Below are 19608 nucleotides of genomic sequence, written 5' to 3' on the forward strand. Positions count from 1 at the left end.
AGTATTTCCCAAATGACCAACACACAATGTTACAGAATCATGCATAGATAAAAGATGCATTCAAAGTACAAGACAGACCCGTGGATTTTAATTTAGCAAAGTTCAAAAAACTTTACTGATGGTTTCAAATTCCACATCACAACTAAGCTTTAAGAAACTACCATTTATCAAGTTTTGGCACTACCAGAGGAGAATATTCACGAGTGTCTAAAAAGGTTATTAAAATACTTCTCCCTTTTCCAACTACATCACTGTGTGAGGTCTGCTTTTCTTTATATACCTCAACTAAACAACATATCACAACATATTGATAGCAGATGCGGATATGAGAATCTAGCTATCTCTTATTAAGCCAGATGTTTAAGAGATTTGCAAAAATGTAAAATAGTGCCATTCTTCTCACTAATGTTTTAGTATTGGAAAGTATGGCAATTTTTCATAAAATGTGTTATTTATATTAACAAGGATTAGGCTTATTATTCTTTAAACTACTTTTTAAACTCATTTTTATGAGATATTAGCAATTATTGACAACTATAACTTACACAAAACAAAAACTCTTTGGATTTCTTAATCTTTAAGGGTATCAAGAGTTCCTGAGATCAAAATGTTTTAGAATCGCTGTTCTAGAGAAGACTTCAGCAAACTTTTCCTGTAAAGGGGTATATGGTAAATATTTTAGGTTTGATGCCACGTGGCCTGTGTAGCAACTACTCAACTCAGCAGTTGTAGCTGGAAAGTAGCCATAGGCAATATGAAAAGCCCCCCAGGAATGCTGCTGCTGTGCAGGAATATTAGAACAGTATCGCTAGATTATCCAATTTGTGGAGTTGAAAACTCTCAATTGTATATTTTGTCTCAAATTAAAAACGAACTTAACACTGTACCAGACCATCAGTTTTCAACCTGGGGTGTACCAAATAAAGAAAATTGACAGCTGGAGACCCATCTGCCTATTTATCTACCAATAACACAAATCTAATTTTTCCTGGTATATTTGCTATGAGGTCTTAAATTATATGTATAGATCTGTAATGTCACAGAACTTTAATAGTCAGAAATTTAGTCAACCACTTATTTGAGGGAGTAACAAGTAATTCGAGTAGAAAAGACCAATTATAGTATTCTGTATTGACTTGCTAAACTGTGAATAATGTAACCGGATGAAGCTTACTTAGGTTAAATTTTAAATAAGGACTAATTCTAATAATTCTAAATAAAGTCTGCTGTTTGAAGGCTTTGATTTATCCACTCAAGTCGCTTTCTGTATGAAATGAAGCCTTATCTTAGCTCTCCTTGCTCATTTCTCTTATCCTTCTACTGTAGTTAATATACAGCCCGCAGAAAAATCATGGTGATGCACTCTAATGCTTTGCTTGTGTGTCTCTGCACGAAGCACCTTAAGGACAAGAATGTTTAATCAGTTTGATATTCCCGGCACCAAACACGGTGCCTGACATAACTAAAGAATTCGGTTTCTGTAGAAGGTCTGGGTGATCATTGGGTGGCCTACTTTATACTGGTCCCTCTATCATGTGCCGGAGATGAAAAGATGAATTAGAATCCTCTGCTTCCTCTCTGTAATGGGAAACAAAGCAAGCTAGCAGCCCCCTGCACGCAGCGAACGATTCCGTAAACACAAAATTATTCACGGTAACGGACCACAAAGTCAACCGGTAGCGATACACAAATAGAAAAGCCTGATGAATTTTCATTCACACTGAAGCTCACTGTAGCGAAATTCTGGTTCATATGCAAACTGTTTGTCACAACAAACTACCAACTCCTATCTACTTGCAGAAGAGAAGTTATTTGGACACCAAAGAAATTGACGCGCATGCTCTTAAATAGTTGCAGTTGCGGGGTTCCGACCCCCGAAGCTCGCGGCATTCAGAACCAGCGCGCGCTAAACCCACCAGAACGTGAGCAGCCGGCGCTGCACCCGCACCACCAGGACCCCGCCTACCCCGTCCCTTCTTCCTCCCTCCCTCCTCCCCACCCGTCCCGACCCCGTCCCGTCCTCTCCTTCCCTGATCCTTCCCCTGTCCCCTTCCTTCCTCCCTTCCCTGAACAACCTCCTCGGATTTCCCGCTTCCCCACCCCCAAACACCCAGCCAGACGCTTCGAAACAGCCTCCTGCTCACTCGCTCCACCCCCAACGTCCAGCCCCCTCAACGGTTTCCCCTCCCTAGCTCCAAAACGGCATCTTCAAATTCCCCACTTGACGAACCGGAAGTGCGTCATGCACAGGCGCCGAGGTGCTTGTTTGGCGCGCGCGCCCCAAGTCGCTGGTCTGAGCAAGTGTCTTGGGTTTTCTCATTTTTCTCGTTGGTTTTTGACTTTTTGTGGACGCTGGTGTCTCGGATTTTAGAGATGCCGTCTTCTTTGTTGGGCTCGGCGATGCCGGCCTCCACGTCGGCCGCAGCCCTACAGGAAGCTCTGGAAAATGCGGGGCGGCTCATCGACCGTCAGTTGCAGGAAGACCGCATGTACCCGGACCTTTCCGAGCTGCTCATGGTGTCTGCCCCAAGTGAGTGATCGGTGCCCATTTAGTGACTCTGCTTTCTCAGCCGAAAAGATTCGCCTGACTCCCTAACTAGGTCCTTATCCCCAGGGTGGACCAGGCGAGGACATCTTGAGTTTAGGGCGCTGTTGGCTGCATTTTGAAGATCGAAAAAGAGCCTGTGTTCCGTTTTTTTCCTGTCCTCACTTTCTTCATTGCAGGTACTTGAGAGGGTAGGAGTAAAGAGCAAGCCCGCATTTGAAGCAGGAAGAGGCGAAGACCCCGACCTTAGTGAGCTCCTGACTGTCACCAAGTGTTTTTTGCTCGGGCCAGATGAGGAGGATCACCTGATCCAAGTCTCATCATTGTTAATTCCTCCTATTAATATTAGAGTAAAACGGAAGAGCAAACGGAGTTAATTGGTGATTTACCGTGTTCTCTCAAGGATAAGCTTTATTATGTGTAGCGTTAGTGTAATATGAACTGCTGGAACGCGTTAAGAACTACCAGTAGAATAAAGGAGAACAGGGGAATCAGCAGTGCTAATGGACAGGTAGGGTGAGGTAGAGTATGTGCCCATGAAAGAGAGGTAACTGGAAAATATTTTAGCAGGTTTAAATTATGGCCAGGCTTCTCAAGAGATGTAGATTACAAAAGTTGCTAGAAAAAAGTGACTCCTTTGGGAGATGAAATTGGAGAAAAGCAGAGAAGTGTAGATAAGATTGAGTCAAGATTTTTGGTAAGCAAGAAGCAGGATAAAATAACCCGGATAATCTGTGCAATGTAAACCTAAAAGATGCCTCTGACAATTTATAAAAATCGTTATTTGAGTAGACTTGTGATCAGAGAAAAGATGGAAGCAAAGATATTTGTTCCTGACAGCTACTTACTCGTGTGCTTGTCTTATGAGAACCGAGTGACTTACCTAGCAACACTTATCTTGAACAGCATTACTCACTTTGACATCCTTAAATTTGAAAGCAGGGTATAAAAACAGTCCATACCTTGTGGTCCTCTCGTCATATCTGACCCCAATCCTCCCTATCCACCTGAACACACACCTCCCTCTTCAACCTGATCTGTCCCTGTTCCATCGTATTCTCAACCCCCTTGTTCCAGTCTCACTAAATTTAACATGTTTTCCATAAGAAGCCCCCTCTTCAGGATTATATTTACATGTACTCTTCATTATTTCTGGAATATTCTTCTTTGCCTGACAAACACTTCTTCCAGACTCCCTTAAATATCACTTTCTCTGTGAAGGCTTTCTTAACTATTCACATGCTCACCAGTTATTAATTCCATCCTTTGTGTTCTCACTGCCATTTGACACATGCAATGTTTTATTAAAAATATGTTTTAAGATTAAATGAGATATCTGGGATTTGCTTCAAAAAAAATTCTTAGAGTAGATAGTGAAATACAAATCTTCCTCAACTTATGATGGGGTTATGTCCCAATAAACCCATCGTAAGTTGAAAATACTAAGTCAAAACTGTATTTAATGCACCTAACCTGCCAAACATGATAGCTTAGCCTAGCCTACCTTAAACATGCTCAAAACTCACATTAGCCTACATTTGGGCAAAATCATCTAACACAAAGCCTGTTTTATAGTAAAGTGTTGAATATCTCATGTAATTTATTTAATACTGTACTGAAAGTGGAAAACTGAATGATTGTATGGTCACAGAATGGGTTGTAAGTGTATGGGTTATTTACCCTCTTGATCGCCTAGCTGACTGGGAGCTTCGGATCGCTGCCGCTGCCCAGCATCTCGATAGACTATCATATTGCATATCGCTAGCCCAGGAAAAGATCAAAATTCAAAATTTGAAATGCAGTTTCTACTGAATGTGTACCACTTTTGCACCACTGTAAAGCAGGAAAGTCATGAGTTGAACCATTGTAAGTTGGACTGTCTATAAATGAAACCTCCTTGGGCATCTTATTGGTAATTGTTGAAACTGGAGAATCAGTACAGAGGGATTGATTGCATTTTTCTCTCTAGTTGTATATATTTTTAAAATTACCGTAATACATTTAAAATTGTTTTACATGTCAGTTTTACCCAACATCTTTGTACGTTAAGAGAGCCTGAAAATGTGCCTGGGATAAATAGGTCATCAGTCAAATCTAAGAACACCTTGTTCAGGACTAGGAAACACAGGCTGAATTGACCAGCCCTTAGTGTCTGAGTCTTAGAGCATGAGAAAGGTTGCCAAATGAGAACTCTTTATAGAGCAGTCTGTGATTTTTCTCCCCAATAAAATATTGCTTATGTGGTATTATTTGTTTTTATCTAATTGGTCTGAGAAAGAAATCTAATGGAAAAAGGCATGGATTGTTTTAATCTATAAATGTTTAAGTGGGAAAAGAAATAGCTGTTTTTCCCCAATCAATATTTTGTTTGTCCCCAGTTGTTTTAGCTGAGAATCACAAAGCAGTTTTAGAAATATTTTCTCTTTTCGGATTAGCAAAATAATAGAAAAACACTCAATTAATGAACTGAACATTTCCTTTCTTATGGAATAAGTCTTTGTGAAAGATAGCCTTCTGTTCAGTACTGAAACCAGTAATTGCCTCCACCTTGACACTGGAATTTTTCAGGCCTCCTTTGTCTCAGGTCAGAACTACCTTATTCTCCTGTACCTTTGGAACCACCAAATGGGTAATTTTTTTGTAGCTTACAGTGTTTCTGTATGCCTAGTTGATGCTCAATACATTATTTTACATAAATGCTTCATTTTATTTTTTGTAGATAATCCCACTGTTTCTGGCATGTCAGATATGGATTATCCTCTACAAGGACCTGGTTTGCTGTCGGTACCCAACCTTCCAGACATCAGTTCCATCCGAAGAGTTCCTCTCCCACCTGAACTTGTTGAACAGTTTGGACGTATCCTATTACTTTGTTTTTAACAAAAAATTTTAAAATTGATATTCTCATTTTTATAAGTCATTTTTAATTAGTGTGTTGTATATAAGTTCATTTGAGGGTTTTATTCAAAATACATTTAAGTATGTGGTTACTTTGCCATGTGCCTGGAAAATTTCATATAAAATTGAATGTTGAAAATTGAGTGACATTTTAATTATTTAATTATTTTGGGATATCAAGGAGAGTGAATTGTTTACAAGGAACTCTGCAGTTTTGAATGATACATTGCAAAGTATTATTTTCCGATTAAGTGCTATATGAGGAAGCTTTTACTACTACCCTTTTCAGTTCAAAGACCTATAATTTTCATTTTTATTTTTTCCCATATTTTAACATTTTAAAACAGTTGTGGCTCTAACAATATTTAAAAACAAACAAAACTGCCACATAGTTATTTTTTCCCAAAGTTTTTGGTATGTTTTTACACTTGGAGTTAAAGTTTATAAGTGATCACATTTCTAAAGACCTCAATAAGAATCCATATCTGAAGATATAAGAGACTGAGATACTAATGGCATCTTCACAGTCTGAGTAGCTAGAGGAGTTTTCTTACCCTCTAAAAGTAAAGATTTTGTTTGATTTTCTTAAAGTGTGGCAAACCCTATAAAAGCACTAGATCTATAGTTATTTGCTAGGAAGGTTTTATATCATTCTACTGCTCTCATAATAAAGACTTCAAGATACTGTATAAAGATTAAATCTGAGACTTTTAAAAGGATATTAATCTATTTAGAGTAAAAGGGTTTCATATTTTAGTATAATGATTTAGAAATAGAAAGGAGTGGCTGGCCCAGTGGCGCAGCAAAGTTCGCACGTTCTGCTTCTCGGCGGCCCGGGGTTTGCCGGTTCAGATCCCAGGTGCGGAGATGGCACCGCTTGGCAAAAGCCATGCTGTGGCAGGCGTCCCACATATAAAGTAGAGGAAGATGGGCGTGGATGTTAGCTCAGGGCCAGTCTTCCTCAGCAAAAAGAGGAGGATTGGCAGTAGTTAGCTCAGGGCTTCCTCAAAAAAAAAGAAAAGAAATAGAAAGGAAATGGAAAATTGCTTATAAAATAAATAGAAAAACTAGTAAAATCTAATAAATATTTTTCTTAAAATTTTCAGTGTTTCTCTGAGACTTTGTAAAATAGTATTATTAAGTATATGATGTACCTTATCCCATACTCTACCTTTGCTTGGTTTCTTAATATTCTTTAATCCTCTGATAATACCATACTTTATCAAAGACATTTTCTTTAGTTAGGGAATTCTTTTGTTTTCAGGACTGTTTCATTGTCTTATGATTATTTAACATAATTCTTTGTCTGTTTTTCAATTGCACTATATATGAGGTTTGCAGATTGTCACCAAGCTATGACTTTAGCATCCTGTGTGCTTTTTTTTTCATCACTCTTGCTCTTAGACATTGGAAAAACTGTCCCAGTAAAACAGTTTTTTAGTGTCAAAGTTCACTGGTGGTGTTCATAATCAGTATTCTTTTTTTAAGTTAGTAAAAACAATACATTTGTCCTTCAGAATACATTTTAAGTGGTCAGATAGCATTATTTAGAAATTATAAACTATGTGTTCATGTCATTCACTAAGGCTTTCATTGGAAATCAAGATATTTCATTTGCTCTTTCTGTTAAAGTATGGGCAGGGCATGATTTTTTAATCACTAATTTTAAATCAAAATCTTTTGAAACAAGTTTAACAAAGATGAGATTGAAATTTTTATCCTTACATCCACACTACCTCAGATATGCAGTGTAACTGCATGATGGGTGTGTTCCCTCCTATCAGCAGAGCTTGGCTCACAATTGACAGTGACATATTCATGTGGAACTATGAAGATGGGTATGTATTGAAGGCTGATTTGCTTTACCATGATTAGAATTTAGATTATCTTTATTGCAGCTAGTGATCTACTCATTAAAAGCTGCCTGGTTTATCTTTCATTTGTCTAACGGCTGAGTCAGTGCTTCCCAGTATGCATACCAGTCACCTGGGAATAAGGTTAAAATGTGGATTCCATTATAATAGTTCTGAGTGAGGCTCAAGAGGCTGTATGCATTTGTAACAAGCTTCCAGGTGATGCCGCCATTCTGAGTACCACTCTGAATAGCAGGAATCTATTTCCCAAGCTCTCATTTTGCAGTAAATAGTCTGTCAGTAATTCTTGAGGCCAGCTGTAGTGGTCTAGTGGTAAGATGCAGCCCAGGTCTGTTTCCCAGTCAGGGAACCACCTGTCTGTTGGTTGTCATACTGTGGCACTGCATGTTGCTTTGATGCTGAAAGCTGTGCAACTGGTATTTTAAATACCAGCAGGGTCACCATGGTGGACAGATGTCACTGGAGCTTCCAGACTAAGACAGAGTAGGAAGAAGGACCTAGCCACTCTCTTCCAAAAAAATTGGCCATGAAAACCCTGTGAATATCAGTGGAACATTATCTGATATAGCACTAGAAGGTGAAAGAAACGTGCAAAAAGACCAGGCAGAGTTCTGCTGTGCTGGACACAGGGTCACTGGGAGTTGGAATCAACTCAAAGGCACTAACAACAAAATTCATTGAGAGATGATTTGATGTTCTTGTTTTTTGTTTTTTTTTTTTCTTTTGAGGAAGATTAGCCCTTAGCTAACATCTGCTGCCAATCCTCCTCTCTTTGCTGAGGAAGACTGGCCCTGAGCTAACACCCATGCCCATCTTCCTCTGCTTTATATGTGGGACGCCTACCACAGCATGGCTTTCCAAGCAGTGCCATGTCCACACGCAGGATCCGAACCGGCGAAACCCGGGCCGCCGAAGCATGTGCAAACTTAACTGCTGTGCCACTGGGCCAGCCCTGCAGTTTGATCATCTTTTTTTTTTTTTTTTTAAATATTGGCACCTGGGACAACTGTTGCCAATCTTCTTTTTTTTTCTGCTGCTTTTTTTCTCCTCAAATCCCCCCAGTACATAGTTGTATATTTTAGTTGTAGGTTCTTGTTGTGGCACATGGGATGCCACCTCAGCATGGCCTAACAACCAGTGCCACATCCACACCCAGGATCCAAACCCTGGGCCGCCAAAGTGGAGTGCGAGAACTTAACCACTTGGCCACGGGGCCGGCCCCTGAAAGTTTTTGTATTTGCATTAATATCTAACATAGTCATTCATTTAATAAATACATTGAGCTTATTGTGTATCAAACACTGTGCTAAAAACAGTATTGAATGATATAAGCGTAGTCCTGGACCACATGGAAGGTACAGTCCAACCTTACTGTATGTTCAAACTAGAACTCATTTAAAGAAAAATTATTTGAACAACGTGCTTATTGAAAAGTCTAGGCAGAAGGGGCCGGCCCGGTGGCGCAGCGGTTAAGTTCGCACGTTCCGCTTCTCGGCGGCCCGGGGTTTGCTGGTTCGGATCCCGGGTGCGGACATGGCACTGCTTGGCAGCCATGCTGTGGTAGGCGTCCCACGTATAAACTAGAGGAAGATGGGCACGGATGTTAGCTCAGAGCCAGGCTTCCTCAGCAAAAAGAGGAGGACTGGCAGTAGTTAGCTGAGGGCTAATCTTCCTCCAAAAAAAAAAAAAAAAAAAGAAAAGTCTAGGCAGAAGTACTGGGTATAAATCTTTAGTTCAAAAATTCAATTCTGTGAAATTTTATAGGCTTAGTTTCAGTTATTCCATTAGTTTTCTATTTATAAATCCTAAATCCATCTGGATGATAGAAAGATAATCTTATTTGATTCATTGTTCCCTAACCCCCAACTCTCCCGGTGTTAGTCTTAGTTTCCAGAGGTTGTGCTCATTATCAGAGGAGCCTATATGATTCCACAGCATGGGAAAATGAGGAAACCTGGTCCACCATAATTTGCCATTTAGGTGTTTTCTTTCTGTTTGCATGGCCCTTTTCAGGACAACGGGAAGTTTTCTTCAAAGTCCGGATCATACGATTATTTCCCTGGTGTTTATCCTGTTTGGTATTCTCTGAGCTTCGTGGGTCTTTGGTTTGATGTCTTTCATTATTTTTGGAAATTTTTTCACCCACTGTCTTCAAATATTTTTTCTGCCCCATTCTCTCCCTCTCCTGAGATTTCAGTTACACTTTTGTTAGACTGATGTTATCCAACAGACTTTGGATGCTCTGTTCTGCTTTTTGTTTCTCTGCTTTTTTTTTTCCTTTTTTTGTTTCAATTTGGACAATTTCTATTGACCTAACTTGAGGTGTACCGATTCTTTCATTAGCTGTGTCAAGTCTATCTGGTAGTTTGGACCTCTGGCTCATAGATAGTCTGGTTCTGTTGATTTTTGTTTCTTGACAGTGGGCTTTTTTTTTCTTGCTTTTTTGTGTCTCATGTTTTTTGATTGAAAGTGGACATCATGTATAGGACAATGAATACTGCAGTAAGTAACATCCTTAGAAATGGGCATGTGTCTTGCTAGGGCCTGGCAGGTAGGCCTTTGTTGTGGAGGAAGTTGACTTTTTCCAAGTCAGAAGTTGAGCTGAGTTTGGTTTTGTTGTTGCTATGGTTATCCTCAGTGGATCATAGGTTTCAAATTCCTTTGGAATTATCTTACACTTAGGGTACAGGTTGGGTTGTTGGGGATTTTTTCTCAATGCTCCTGTTCCACCCTCAGCCATAGGCTTTCCCTGTGAGCCTGTTCTGTAGAGGATGTACCCTCTCTATACTCTTGCCCCTGCTCCAGTGGTAGATCACTGTTATTTGAGACTGCAACCTGGTTTGGAAGGTATGTGGAATGGGGAGCAGCATTCCCTGTTTTCCTTTTCCTGCTTAGCCTTAGGCAGGGCTGTGTGCCTGGGTCTTGGAACTGAAACAGTTTTGTTTGCTGGCTTATTTTTCCTTATATTTATAGCCTTAAAGAGTCTTATAAGATAAAACTTGGTTTTCTTTTTGTGTATGACGTGTTTTTCTTTAACTCTTGACAGAGGAGACCTTGCTTATTTCGATGGACTTAGTGAGACTATTCTTGCTGTGGGGCTTGTGAAACCAAAAGCTGGTAAGAGATAAAAATAAAAGGATTAAATTATGTTTGTATATACATAGACTCCCAGGTGTTTTAGTACTGAATGATAACACATTTTAAGAAGTTGAATTTCCTGTTGAAGTTTTGTTCTGAATTACTAATAATTAGAAATATATAAAGTCATTAGAAATATTTAACAGTTTACTCACTTTATAAGTGAGTCTGCCTTTAAAATTGTTAAGCTGTAGTTCTTGAATTTTATCTTGATTTTTGTTACTCTGTCTTGATTTACCTTGTTTTTTACATTATACATTTTTCATCAGTTACTGAATTTAATCTAAAAAACATTTTTGTCTCTGCATTTTTTAAGTTTTGCTTGCCCATGGAAGTGACAACAGAGTTCAAAATCTTAGAGAAGTCATAATTATTGTTTAACTTACAGTTATAACTTCATTATGTGAGATCTTTTATCAAGCTACTGAGGAGCAGAATTGATTGGTTTACATTTAATATACATCCCTTGAATGTGCCTTCTTTTTTTTTTTTTAAAGATTGGCACCTGAGCTAACACCTGTTGCCAGTCTTGTTTTTTGTTTTTTCTGCTTTTTCTCCCCAAATCCACCCAGTAGATAGTTGTATATTTTAGTTGTGGGTCCTTCTCGTTGTGGCATGTGGGATGCCTCCTCAACATGGCCTGATGAGTGGTGCCATGTCCGCATCCAGGATCCGAACTGGCAAAACACTGGGCCACTGAAGTGGAGTGCGCAAACTTAACCACTCAGCCATGGGGCCAGCCCCTGACTGTCCCTTCTTACTAGAGGAAATAATAGATAAAATTCACTTGTTTCCATGTAGACAAGGAGAACAGATTAGTGGCTACCAGGGGAAAGTGGGCATGGAGGGTGAGCACAAAAGGTGAAGTGGTGCACCTACAACATGACTGACAAACAATAATGTACAACTGAAACTTCACAAGATTGTAAACTATCATAATCTCAATAAAAACTCAAAAAAAAATTCACTTGTTTGCAAAGCCTAAAAATTTTTTAAGGTCATGGCCATTTTAAAATTACAATAATTTGCATAAGTATAAACATGCAGGGTTTTTTTAGTTAGTAGTTTAAAGCAACTTGCATTTCTCTCTCTTTTTTTTTTTTTTGGTGAAAAAGATTGGCCCTAACCTAACATCTGTTGCCAATCTTCCTCTTTTTTTTTTTCTCTCCAAAGGCCCCCAGTACATAGTTGTATATCCTAGTTGTAAGTCCTTCTAGTTCTTTGATGTAGGATGCCTTCTCAGCATTGCCTGACAAGCCATGCTAGGTCCGTGCCCAGGACCTGAACCGATGAACCCTGGGCCGCTGAAGCAGTGCGTGCGAAGTTAACCATTCAGCCATGGGGCTGGCCCCCAAACATGCAGTTTTATATAGTTTGTACGATTGCAGTGGAAATGTATTTCCTTTACATAGAATCTCAAAGCAGTCTTTACTCTGATATTTGTCTGTCTGTCTTGTTTTTTCATTGAGAAGTTTATTCATATAAAAGTCAACAACTGTTTCTGCCCCATTGTAGTAAATTCTCCATCTAAAACAAATAGTAAAATTTTGTTCCACTCAAATGTAAATTTTAGTGCAAAATTGAAATTATGGCATAGTCTTTGATGAGGTAGCGAAGTTGTCTTTGATAATTAAACGATTCTGACTTTGCTGTCAAGTACTGAAAATTCTGACTCTCAAAAATATGTTACAGCTAACAAAGTCCTTTTCTTACTTCGTCTTTTGCAAGGGAACATTGTCAAGTTAAAGTCATCTTTTTCTAAGTCAAGCTTTTTGACAAAAGTCTGCTTTATTGATGCTTTCTATGTAAGCAAGAAGGTTCAATTTTATGATTGTTTGAATAATAAAACACAAGAATTCCCCAGTGTTTTTAGTATTTCCAGGTTTTTGCCTACAGAGAAATTGACAAGGCTTAATCACACTTTTCAAGTTCAAAAAACCTTTCTTGTGTATGGAAAGATTCACATCGTTGTCCAGCTTCAATCTCATCTTCCAGGGAGGTAACTTAGTCAAAAGAGCTTGTTGCTTTTGGGCAGTATTCCTTACAGGGATTATATGATTATAAGTTAAACTATTTACCTCATCTGTATGACCCAATAGAGCTGCCACCTAAGTCAAATCGCATATAAACTTCTTCCTGCAAGTTATTCTTAGAATAATCTTTCCTTGTGTCTCCAAGAAAGTAAACCTCCTACCTCAAGTTTAGTCAACTACTTCTGGAAAGCCAGTGAACTTCTTGGTAGATGAGAACAACTTTATATTTTCCTATTTCTGGACAAAATCTCTTGAAAAGTTCATGCTATCATTGAAGTTGCCTTTGAAGTTGAAGGTGCCATTGGCCAAGTTTTTGGTGCAAAAGCATGCCTTGTGGAATGCAGTGAGTTAGGGTTCTGTTAAGTTTCTTCATCAAAGCAGCAAAAACAGATGTTTTGCAAAGGATCCTAAGTGCTCATATTTACACAAGCACAAAACTTTCTTTCAAAATTGTATTGAACAGTGAGACTTTTCACCGTTCCAAAGACCTGAAGGACAATGGCAGTTTCTAAAAGGTACTAATAAGATGTGCACTCTGTAGATAAGAAGTGAGAGTTGACTGAAGTGAAATGTAAGTCTTTTGACCTGTTGCATCCTGAAAGGAAGTGGCTTCCAATTTTACTATCTCCTGTTTCAAAATACTTGAATAAATTATGAAAGATTTCAGAGAAGATAGCATCATTTGATGAGGTGCTACTTTATTTATCTTCCTTTAAAGAAAATCTAAGTTTTCGTAAAGTTCAGACTTTTTAAATCAACTTACAATGAAATATCAGGTGTATTTTGAGATCAGTAAGACAAGAAGTCTGTGGGGGCCAGCCCAGTGGCACAGCGGTTAAGTTTGCATGTCCTGCTTCGGTGGCCATGGGTCTGCCTGTTCGGATCCCGGGTGTGGACATGGCACCATTTGGCAGGCCATGCTATGGTAGGCATCCCACATATAAAGTAGAGGAAGATGGGCACGGATGTTAGCTCAGAGCCAGTCTTCCTCAGCGAAAAAGAGGAGGATTGGCAGCAGTTAGCTCAGAGCTAATCTTCCTCAAAAGAAAAAAAATGACAAGAAGTCTGTGCCTTTAGTTATATTGACTTAAAACCTTGATATGCAAACTATGACTTTGTGTTCCTTTATGTTCATCAAGTGAAAGTAAAACCAAGTAATGATATAAGCTTTGTTGTATTTTCTATGACATTTAATATGCTTAAGTAAGCCAAATGTATACATACAAAGAGATGTCCATAATCATAAAGTATATTTACTTTTATTCCTATTAGAGACACTACTTTTTGATGTCATAATATAATGACAGTGATAATTACACATAGCATTTCATACCACGCCTCACTTTTTAAAATTAATACCTTAGTGTGAATTAACATAAAAAAAATTTGTACTTGGTTTAATGTCCCACCAAAACTTTAAATTACCTGGTTTTGATATATGAACTCATTTGGCATGTAAACTCATTTCTGTCTCCTTGAATTTGACTACTCCAGGTGCCTCATGTAAGTGGAATCATTGTGTTTTTGTGAATGGCGTATTTCATTTAGCATATTGTCCTCAAGGTTCAACTCTATTGTAGCATGTGTCAGAATTTCCCTCTCTTTTTAAGGCTGAATAATATTCCATTGTAGTTGTATACCACATTTTATTTATTCATCCATTGTTAGATACTTGGGTTGCTTTACCCTTCTAGGTCTTGTGAATAATGCTGCTATTAACATGAGTATACAAATAGAAGTCTTTTATATTTTAGTAAACCTCAGCTATTTTGTAATGTAACACTGATTTTAAATGGCGTTAAATACTGAAGTGTTTATTTCCTAAGGTGGTTCTTTTCTATGACTATTTACTTATTTAAATGATCATAGGGTATAATATATTAACATCAAAATTAACTAAACTGAGTTCAGACTTTTCATATACTATTTAATCAATAGTTCATTTTATTGATAAAGCTGTATTCTGTTAACACCTAAGTCTAGATGTTTTTCAGGAAATAATCCCTACTGCATGTCTACTTTATCTTAGGCATCTTTCAACCTCACGTTCGACACCTCCTGGTTTTGGCAACTCCTGTGGATATAGTGATTCTTGGGCTAAGCTATGCTAATCTGCAAACAGGTATAGAAATCCACATGTTGTGTTTTTTAAAATAAAAATGTCTTGGCCAATTTAATATTATTATTAAAAGCTAATCTTTTTCACTACATTAACTTTCCAGGCTATTTGCTTGTAGGAAAATAACATTTCCCTATAAATATGCTATCTTTCAGGTCAGTCACGCCACCAAAAATGTATTTTAGATATATTTACCATATTAATGTGTGGTTCTTAAATGTCTAAGATAAAGGGAGGATAGTAGTAGAGAAATAATTGACCCTTGTGTTTTTCAATAATGCTTTCAACTTCTTTGTTTCTAAATTTTTGGATGGCCATTTTAACATATAGAACACTGAAATATAATACATTATTCTTTCTATTAAGGTAAGAAGCCCTCAATTAATTTATTACAAGCACATTCAATGGCTTTTTTTTTTGCATTCTAGCAATCTGTTTTGGGTGAAATAATGTTGAATTTCAGTGACTCAGTGATTATTACTACCACGTCCTTAGACTTTCTTCCAAAATATTATTTGGGTTAGTTTTTTGTTTGATGTTTTACCATGACATGTATACATATATAATATTATATATAATAATTTATATATTTTATATGTTATGTGTATATACTGTTACACATTATATATATACTGTAGGTTGTATTTAACTTGAATTATCAAATTATATGAGACTTTTTATAGTAATTTAAAATGTATATTACAGAAGCTTTTGAGTATTTCAAGGCTTCAGTAAAAATATCAATTCTGAAGATAATGCAGTAATTGTTTTAAATTTTAAAAAAGCTGGTAAACTAATTCCTGTGTTCTTCCTTTTAAAAAACAAATAGGTTCTGGAGTTCTTAATGACAGTATGTGTGGTGGAATGCAGTTGCTTCCAGATCCTTTATATTCTCTTCCCACTGATAATACTTACCTTTTAACAATAACTTCCACCGATAATGGCAGAATTTTCTTGGCTGGAAAGGATGGCTGTTTGTATGAAGTAGCATACCAAGTAAGTCTGGCATTATACACGTTTTTTTCCCTCCCTCTTGATGGAGTAGGGATAGGTAAGCTGTTGTTTTTATTTTCTAATTATATAAGTACATTAGTATGTTCTTATGGAAAGTATTCAAACATAGTTATAGCTGTAGTCCTCCATGACTACACCATGCCTACAAAACCCAGTCTTCTCCCCAGAGGTCAAAGCCATTATCAGTTCTGTGTATATCCTTATAGAGCATGATACATACATTGATAAATATCTTTAAATATATCTGTAAATATCTACATATATCTGTTTATATGTATATTTATCCATTTACAAGTATATAGTATACTTTTGTATATGTATATTTTTACTTGGATTATTGCTTACATTTTGTTTCATAATTGGCTTTTCACTGAACTATGTCTTGAAAGTCTCTCCTTGTCTGTATCTGGTAGATAGATATTATGTTTTGTGATTGCTGCATACTTGTCCGTAAAATGAATGTGCGTGGTTTATTTAACAATTCCTTTCTTGATGGACCTCTAGGTTCTCAGTTTTTCCCTTTCACAAATAATGCTATAGTACCTTATTCTTTTGGAGACCTCTTTCTTTACTTGTGTAGAAACTTTTTAGTCTGAAAGACTTAGAATTCTAATAGATGGCTTATAGAGTATGTGTATTTAAAATTGTATTGTATAGTTTTGTATTGCCCTCTCAGAGTTTTAGATCCTTGGCAGGCATCTATGAATGTATCCTCCCCTCCCCTCACTGTCACTAATATTGGTATTATCAAACATTGATTTTGGCCAATCTGATGGAGAGAAGTTGTTTTTTATTACTAATTGAGTTAAGCATATTTTCATGTATTGGTCATTTGTATTTTCTCTTCTCTGAAGTGCCTCTTTGTGTCCTTTGCTGGGTTTGTTTCCCTCCTGTGCTGTTGCCTTTTTTATAAGGTAAATGATAGGAAACTGGTAAAATAATATTCTCACAGTTACACAGCTAATTAGTGGCAGTATTAGAACCCAGGTCAGCTGGGTTTTTTAATATTACATTGTATCTCTTCATTGCCCACTTTCTCCTGGCTGTGTTCATTACAAAAAATGGTTTTGTTATAGATTTAAGTATGGCAAAACTCAGTCATTGAGAAGTAGACTGTAGATTTTGATGGTGGTGGCTAATAAAATTCCTTTTAGCAGTAGTGAGAAGAGATAAAAATACCTCTATCCTGTGTACTTTTGATACTTATAAACTGTGCTTATTTTCCTTACCACTTCAAACAGGAGTTTTTGGGGTTTGTTTTGTTTTGTTTTGTTTTTGGTAAGGAAGATTGGCCCTGAGCTAACATCCATTGCCAATCTTCCTTCTTTTGCTTGAGAAAGATTATCCCTAAACTAACATCTGTGCCACTCTTCCTCCATTTTGTATGTAGGATGCTGCTGCAGCAAGGCCTGATTAGCAGTGTGTAGGTCGGCACCTGAGATCTGAACCCCTGAACCCCAGGCTGCTGAAGCAGAACACACCAAGTTAACTACTCTACCACTGGGCAAGCCCTGAAACAGGAGTTTTTAAGATAATTAAAACAGGACTTCACTGACTGGGCCAGCGCTGATGGTTAAAGTTTGGCACACTCCACTTCGGTGGCCTGGGTTCAGTTCCTGGGCACAGACCTACACCCCTCTTTGGTGGCCATATTGTGGCGGCAACCCTACAAAATAGAGGAAGATTGGCACAGATGTTAGCTCAGGGCCAATCTTCCTCAGCAAAAAAAATAAAATATGAGTTGAGTGACATAACACTCCTGAAGTTGCTGGAATAGACATAGCTCATTTCACTGAAAGCAGTGGTTTAATTATAACAAAGTACAATTTTTTTAATTATAGGACTAAAGTCAGTATTTACTTTTGAAGAATATGTCTCACTTTATGTACAATTATTGGTATTTCACTAAGATTTGAAGATTTTTATAAGCATGGGTATACAATAATTGCTATGATAGAGGTACCTACATTTACCAGTCTTCTTTCTTTCAATTTTTTCTTTTAAGGCAGAAGCAGGTTGGTTTAGCCAAAGATGTAGGAAAATAAACCACTCAAAGAGCTCACTTTCTTTCCTTGTTCCTTCATTGCTACAATTCACATTCTCAGAAGATGGTAAGTAGAAAACAAATTTGGCAAACAAAAAATTTTAACAGATTGTTGGCTTAACATCAGAATTCTCATTCTTAATTGAAACAATTTGTCTTATTAAATAGTATTTGTTATTCATATGATCTCTTAAAGGAAGAAGGGATTATGAAACGTGGAGACATCATGGGTTTTATTCCCAAGTTCCTGTAAATGTAGCATCATGGAACATGTGTCTAAATAGCAGCTTTACATACATTCTTAAACCAAAACGTGTGTGTGAGAGAGAGAGACAGACATTCAGACATGTAATACATATTTTTCATGTTCTGGAACAAATTCCCAGTAAAAAATGAATTTATCCAAGTTTTTAATAAACTGAGTGTTTTTGGCAGGTGAAATAATTAAAAATCATTTATTGAAATAAGTAATGCACCTAAAAAATGTTAGTGTGATTGAGTTTTTAAATAATTTCCCTTCACACAATGAATTAAACTCAACTGGAAGTTTCTTGAAGGAATAGACCGGGTGTAATTTATTTTGTGTTTTTAACATATAGCAAACAATCTATTTAATGTCTGTTGAATGGAAAAATAATCTAGAACATGTTTTTCAATTAGCTTAAAATTCACGGGCTGGCCCAGTGGTGCAGTGGTTAAGTTCGCACGTTCTGCTTCACTGGCCTGGGGTCTGCCAGTTGGGATCCTGGGTGTGGACGTGGCACCGCTTGGCAGGCCATGCTGTGGTAGGCGTCCCACGTATAAAGTAGAGGAAGATGGGCACGGATGTTAGCTCATGGCCAGTCTTGCTCAGCAAAAAGAGTTGGATTGGCAGCAGATGTTAGCTCAGGGCTAATCTTCCAAAAAAAAAAAAAATTTCATTTAGAAGACATAATGACTTATTGGTGATGGTCTCAACCCAGTCACAGTATTTGATGTCTGCTTTGTTCACATGTTGTCTGACCTAAAGGCTTCTTAACTTTGTCCTTATACAAATATCCTGGGATTTATCTACAAAGCCAGAGGAAAGTCCCTGAATGCAAAGATCTAATTCAGCAGTTTTAATTTGTTGTAAGTGTCTGCTGGTTGGTTCATTAATGTTTAGGTTTTTTTCTTTTTTTTCTTTTACTTTTAGATCCTATTGTTCAAATTGCAATTGATAATTCTAGAAATATTTTATATACTCGATCTGAGAAAGGAGTAATACAGGTAAGTTTTAATGTTATTCTACCATTTAAAGGGGGAAAAACATCCCTGTTTTTAAGGAAGAAGATTCAGTCACTCTTAGACTTTTCCTTTGGACTGTGTGCTTTTTAAAAACAACCCAAACCATTTCTTAATGCCCCTTTTTTATGAAATTTCAAATCTCTGAGTGTTTCCATCCCTATGTGAAATACCAAAATTATAGAATCCCTGAAAAAGGAAAGTTTGTTTAAGAAAATTCTTTTGTTTGTTTTGTAAAATGTATATATCTTATAATCATGTTTAAGTGGACATAATTTTTTGTTCACAGGTTTATGATTTGGGCCAAGATGGACAAGGAATGAGCAGAGTTGCCTCAGTGTCACAGAATTCTATCGTCTCTGCTGCTGGAAACATTGCTAGGTAATGTGTGTACTTTCTTGCTGGACATTTCATTTGCAGGCACAATTATACCATTTATGTGCAATATACTAAAATTAACTTATTCCTTCCTCAAAATATCTCTAAAAGATAAGGAATGTTGGGGATGACGTTATAGGTTGTGTTTGAAACAGAGCTGCTAGAGACTTCTTTCATTTTATTCTTATGTTGGATGGTTTGAGACGTATGGCAGACTGATTTTGCAATGTGAAGTACAGCTTGACCTGTGTCTTTCCTTGGAACTTTAAGCTTTAGGTGGTCTGTGCAGGCATTAGAATTGT

General features: G+C 37.3%; 1 protein-coding gene across 2 annotated transcripts in view; it reads left to right on the forward strand.

Moving 5' to 3' along the window:
- The first annotated feature begins 1873 nt into the window (after positions 1–1873).
- NUP155 (nucleoporin 155) overlaps positions 1874–19608 on the forward strand; it is a 64572-nt gene continuing 46837 nt past the window's right edge. The window contains exons 1-9 of one of the 2 annotated variants that reach the window (XM_001499483.7): positions 1874–2530; positions 5265–5402; positions 7185–7281; positions 10364–10434; positions 14518–14610; positions 15437–15603; positions 17627–17732; positions 18840–18913; positions 19218–19309. In XM_001499483.7, the coding sequence (XP_001499533.2) occupies positions 2374–2530; positions 5265–5402; positions 7185–7281; positions 10364–10434; positions 14518–14610; positions 15437–15603; positions 17627–17732; positions 18840–18913; positions 19218–19309 (995 nt within the window). In that variant the 5' untranslated portion in view covers positions 1874–2373. The remainder of the gene's footprint in view (positions 2531–5264; positions 5403–7184; positions 7282–10363; positions 10435–14517; positions 14611–15436; positions 15604–17626; positions 17733–18839; positions 18914–19217; positions 19310–19608) is intronic. The other variant, XR_011430164.1, reaches the window with a different exon arrangement.

The sequence above is a fragment of the Equus caballus genome, chromosome 21 (assembly GCF_041296265.1).
Source record: "Equus caballus isolate H_3958 breed thoroughbred chromosome 21, TB-T2T, whole genome shotgun sequence".
In the NCBI taxonomy this organism is placed as follows: domain Eukaryota; kingdom Metazoa; phylum Chordata; class Mammalia; order Perissodactyla; family Equidae; genus Equus; species Equus caballus.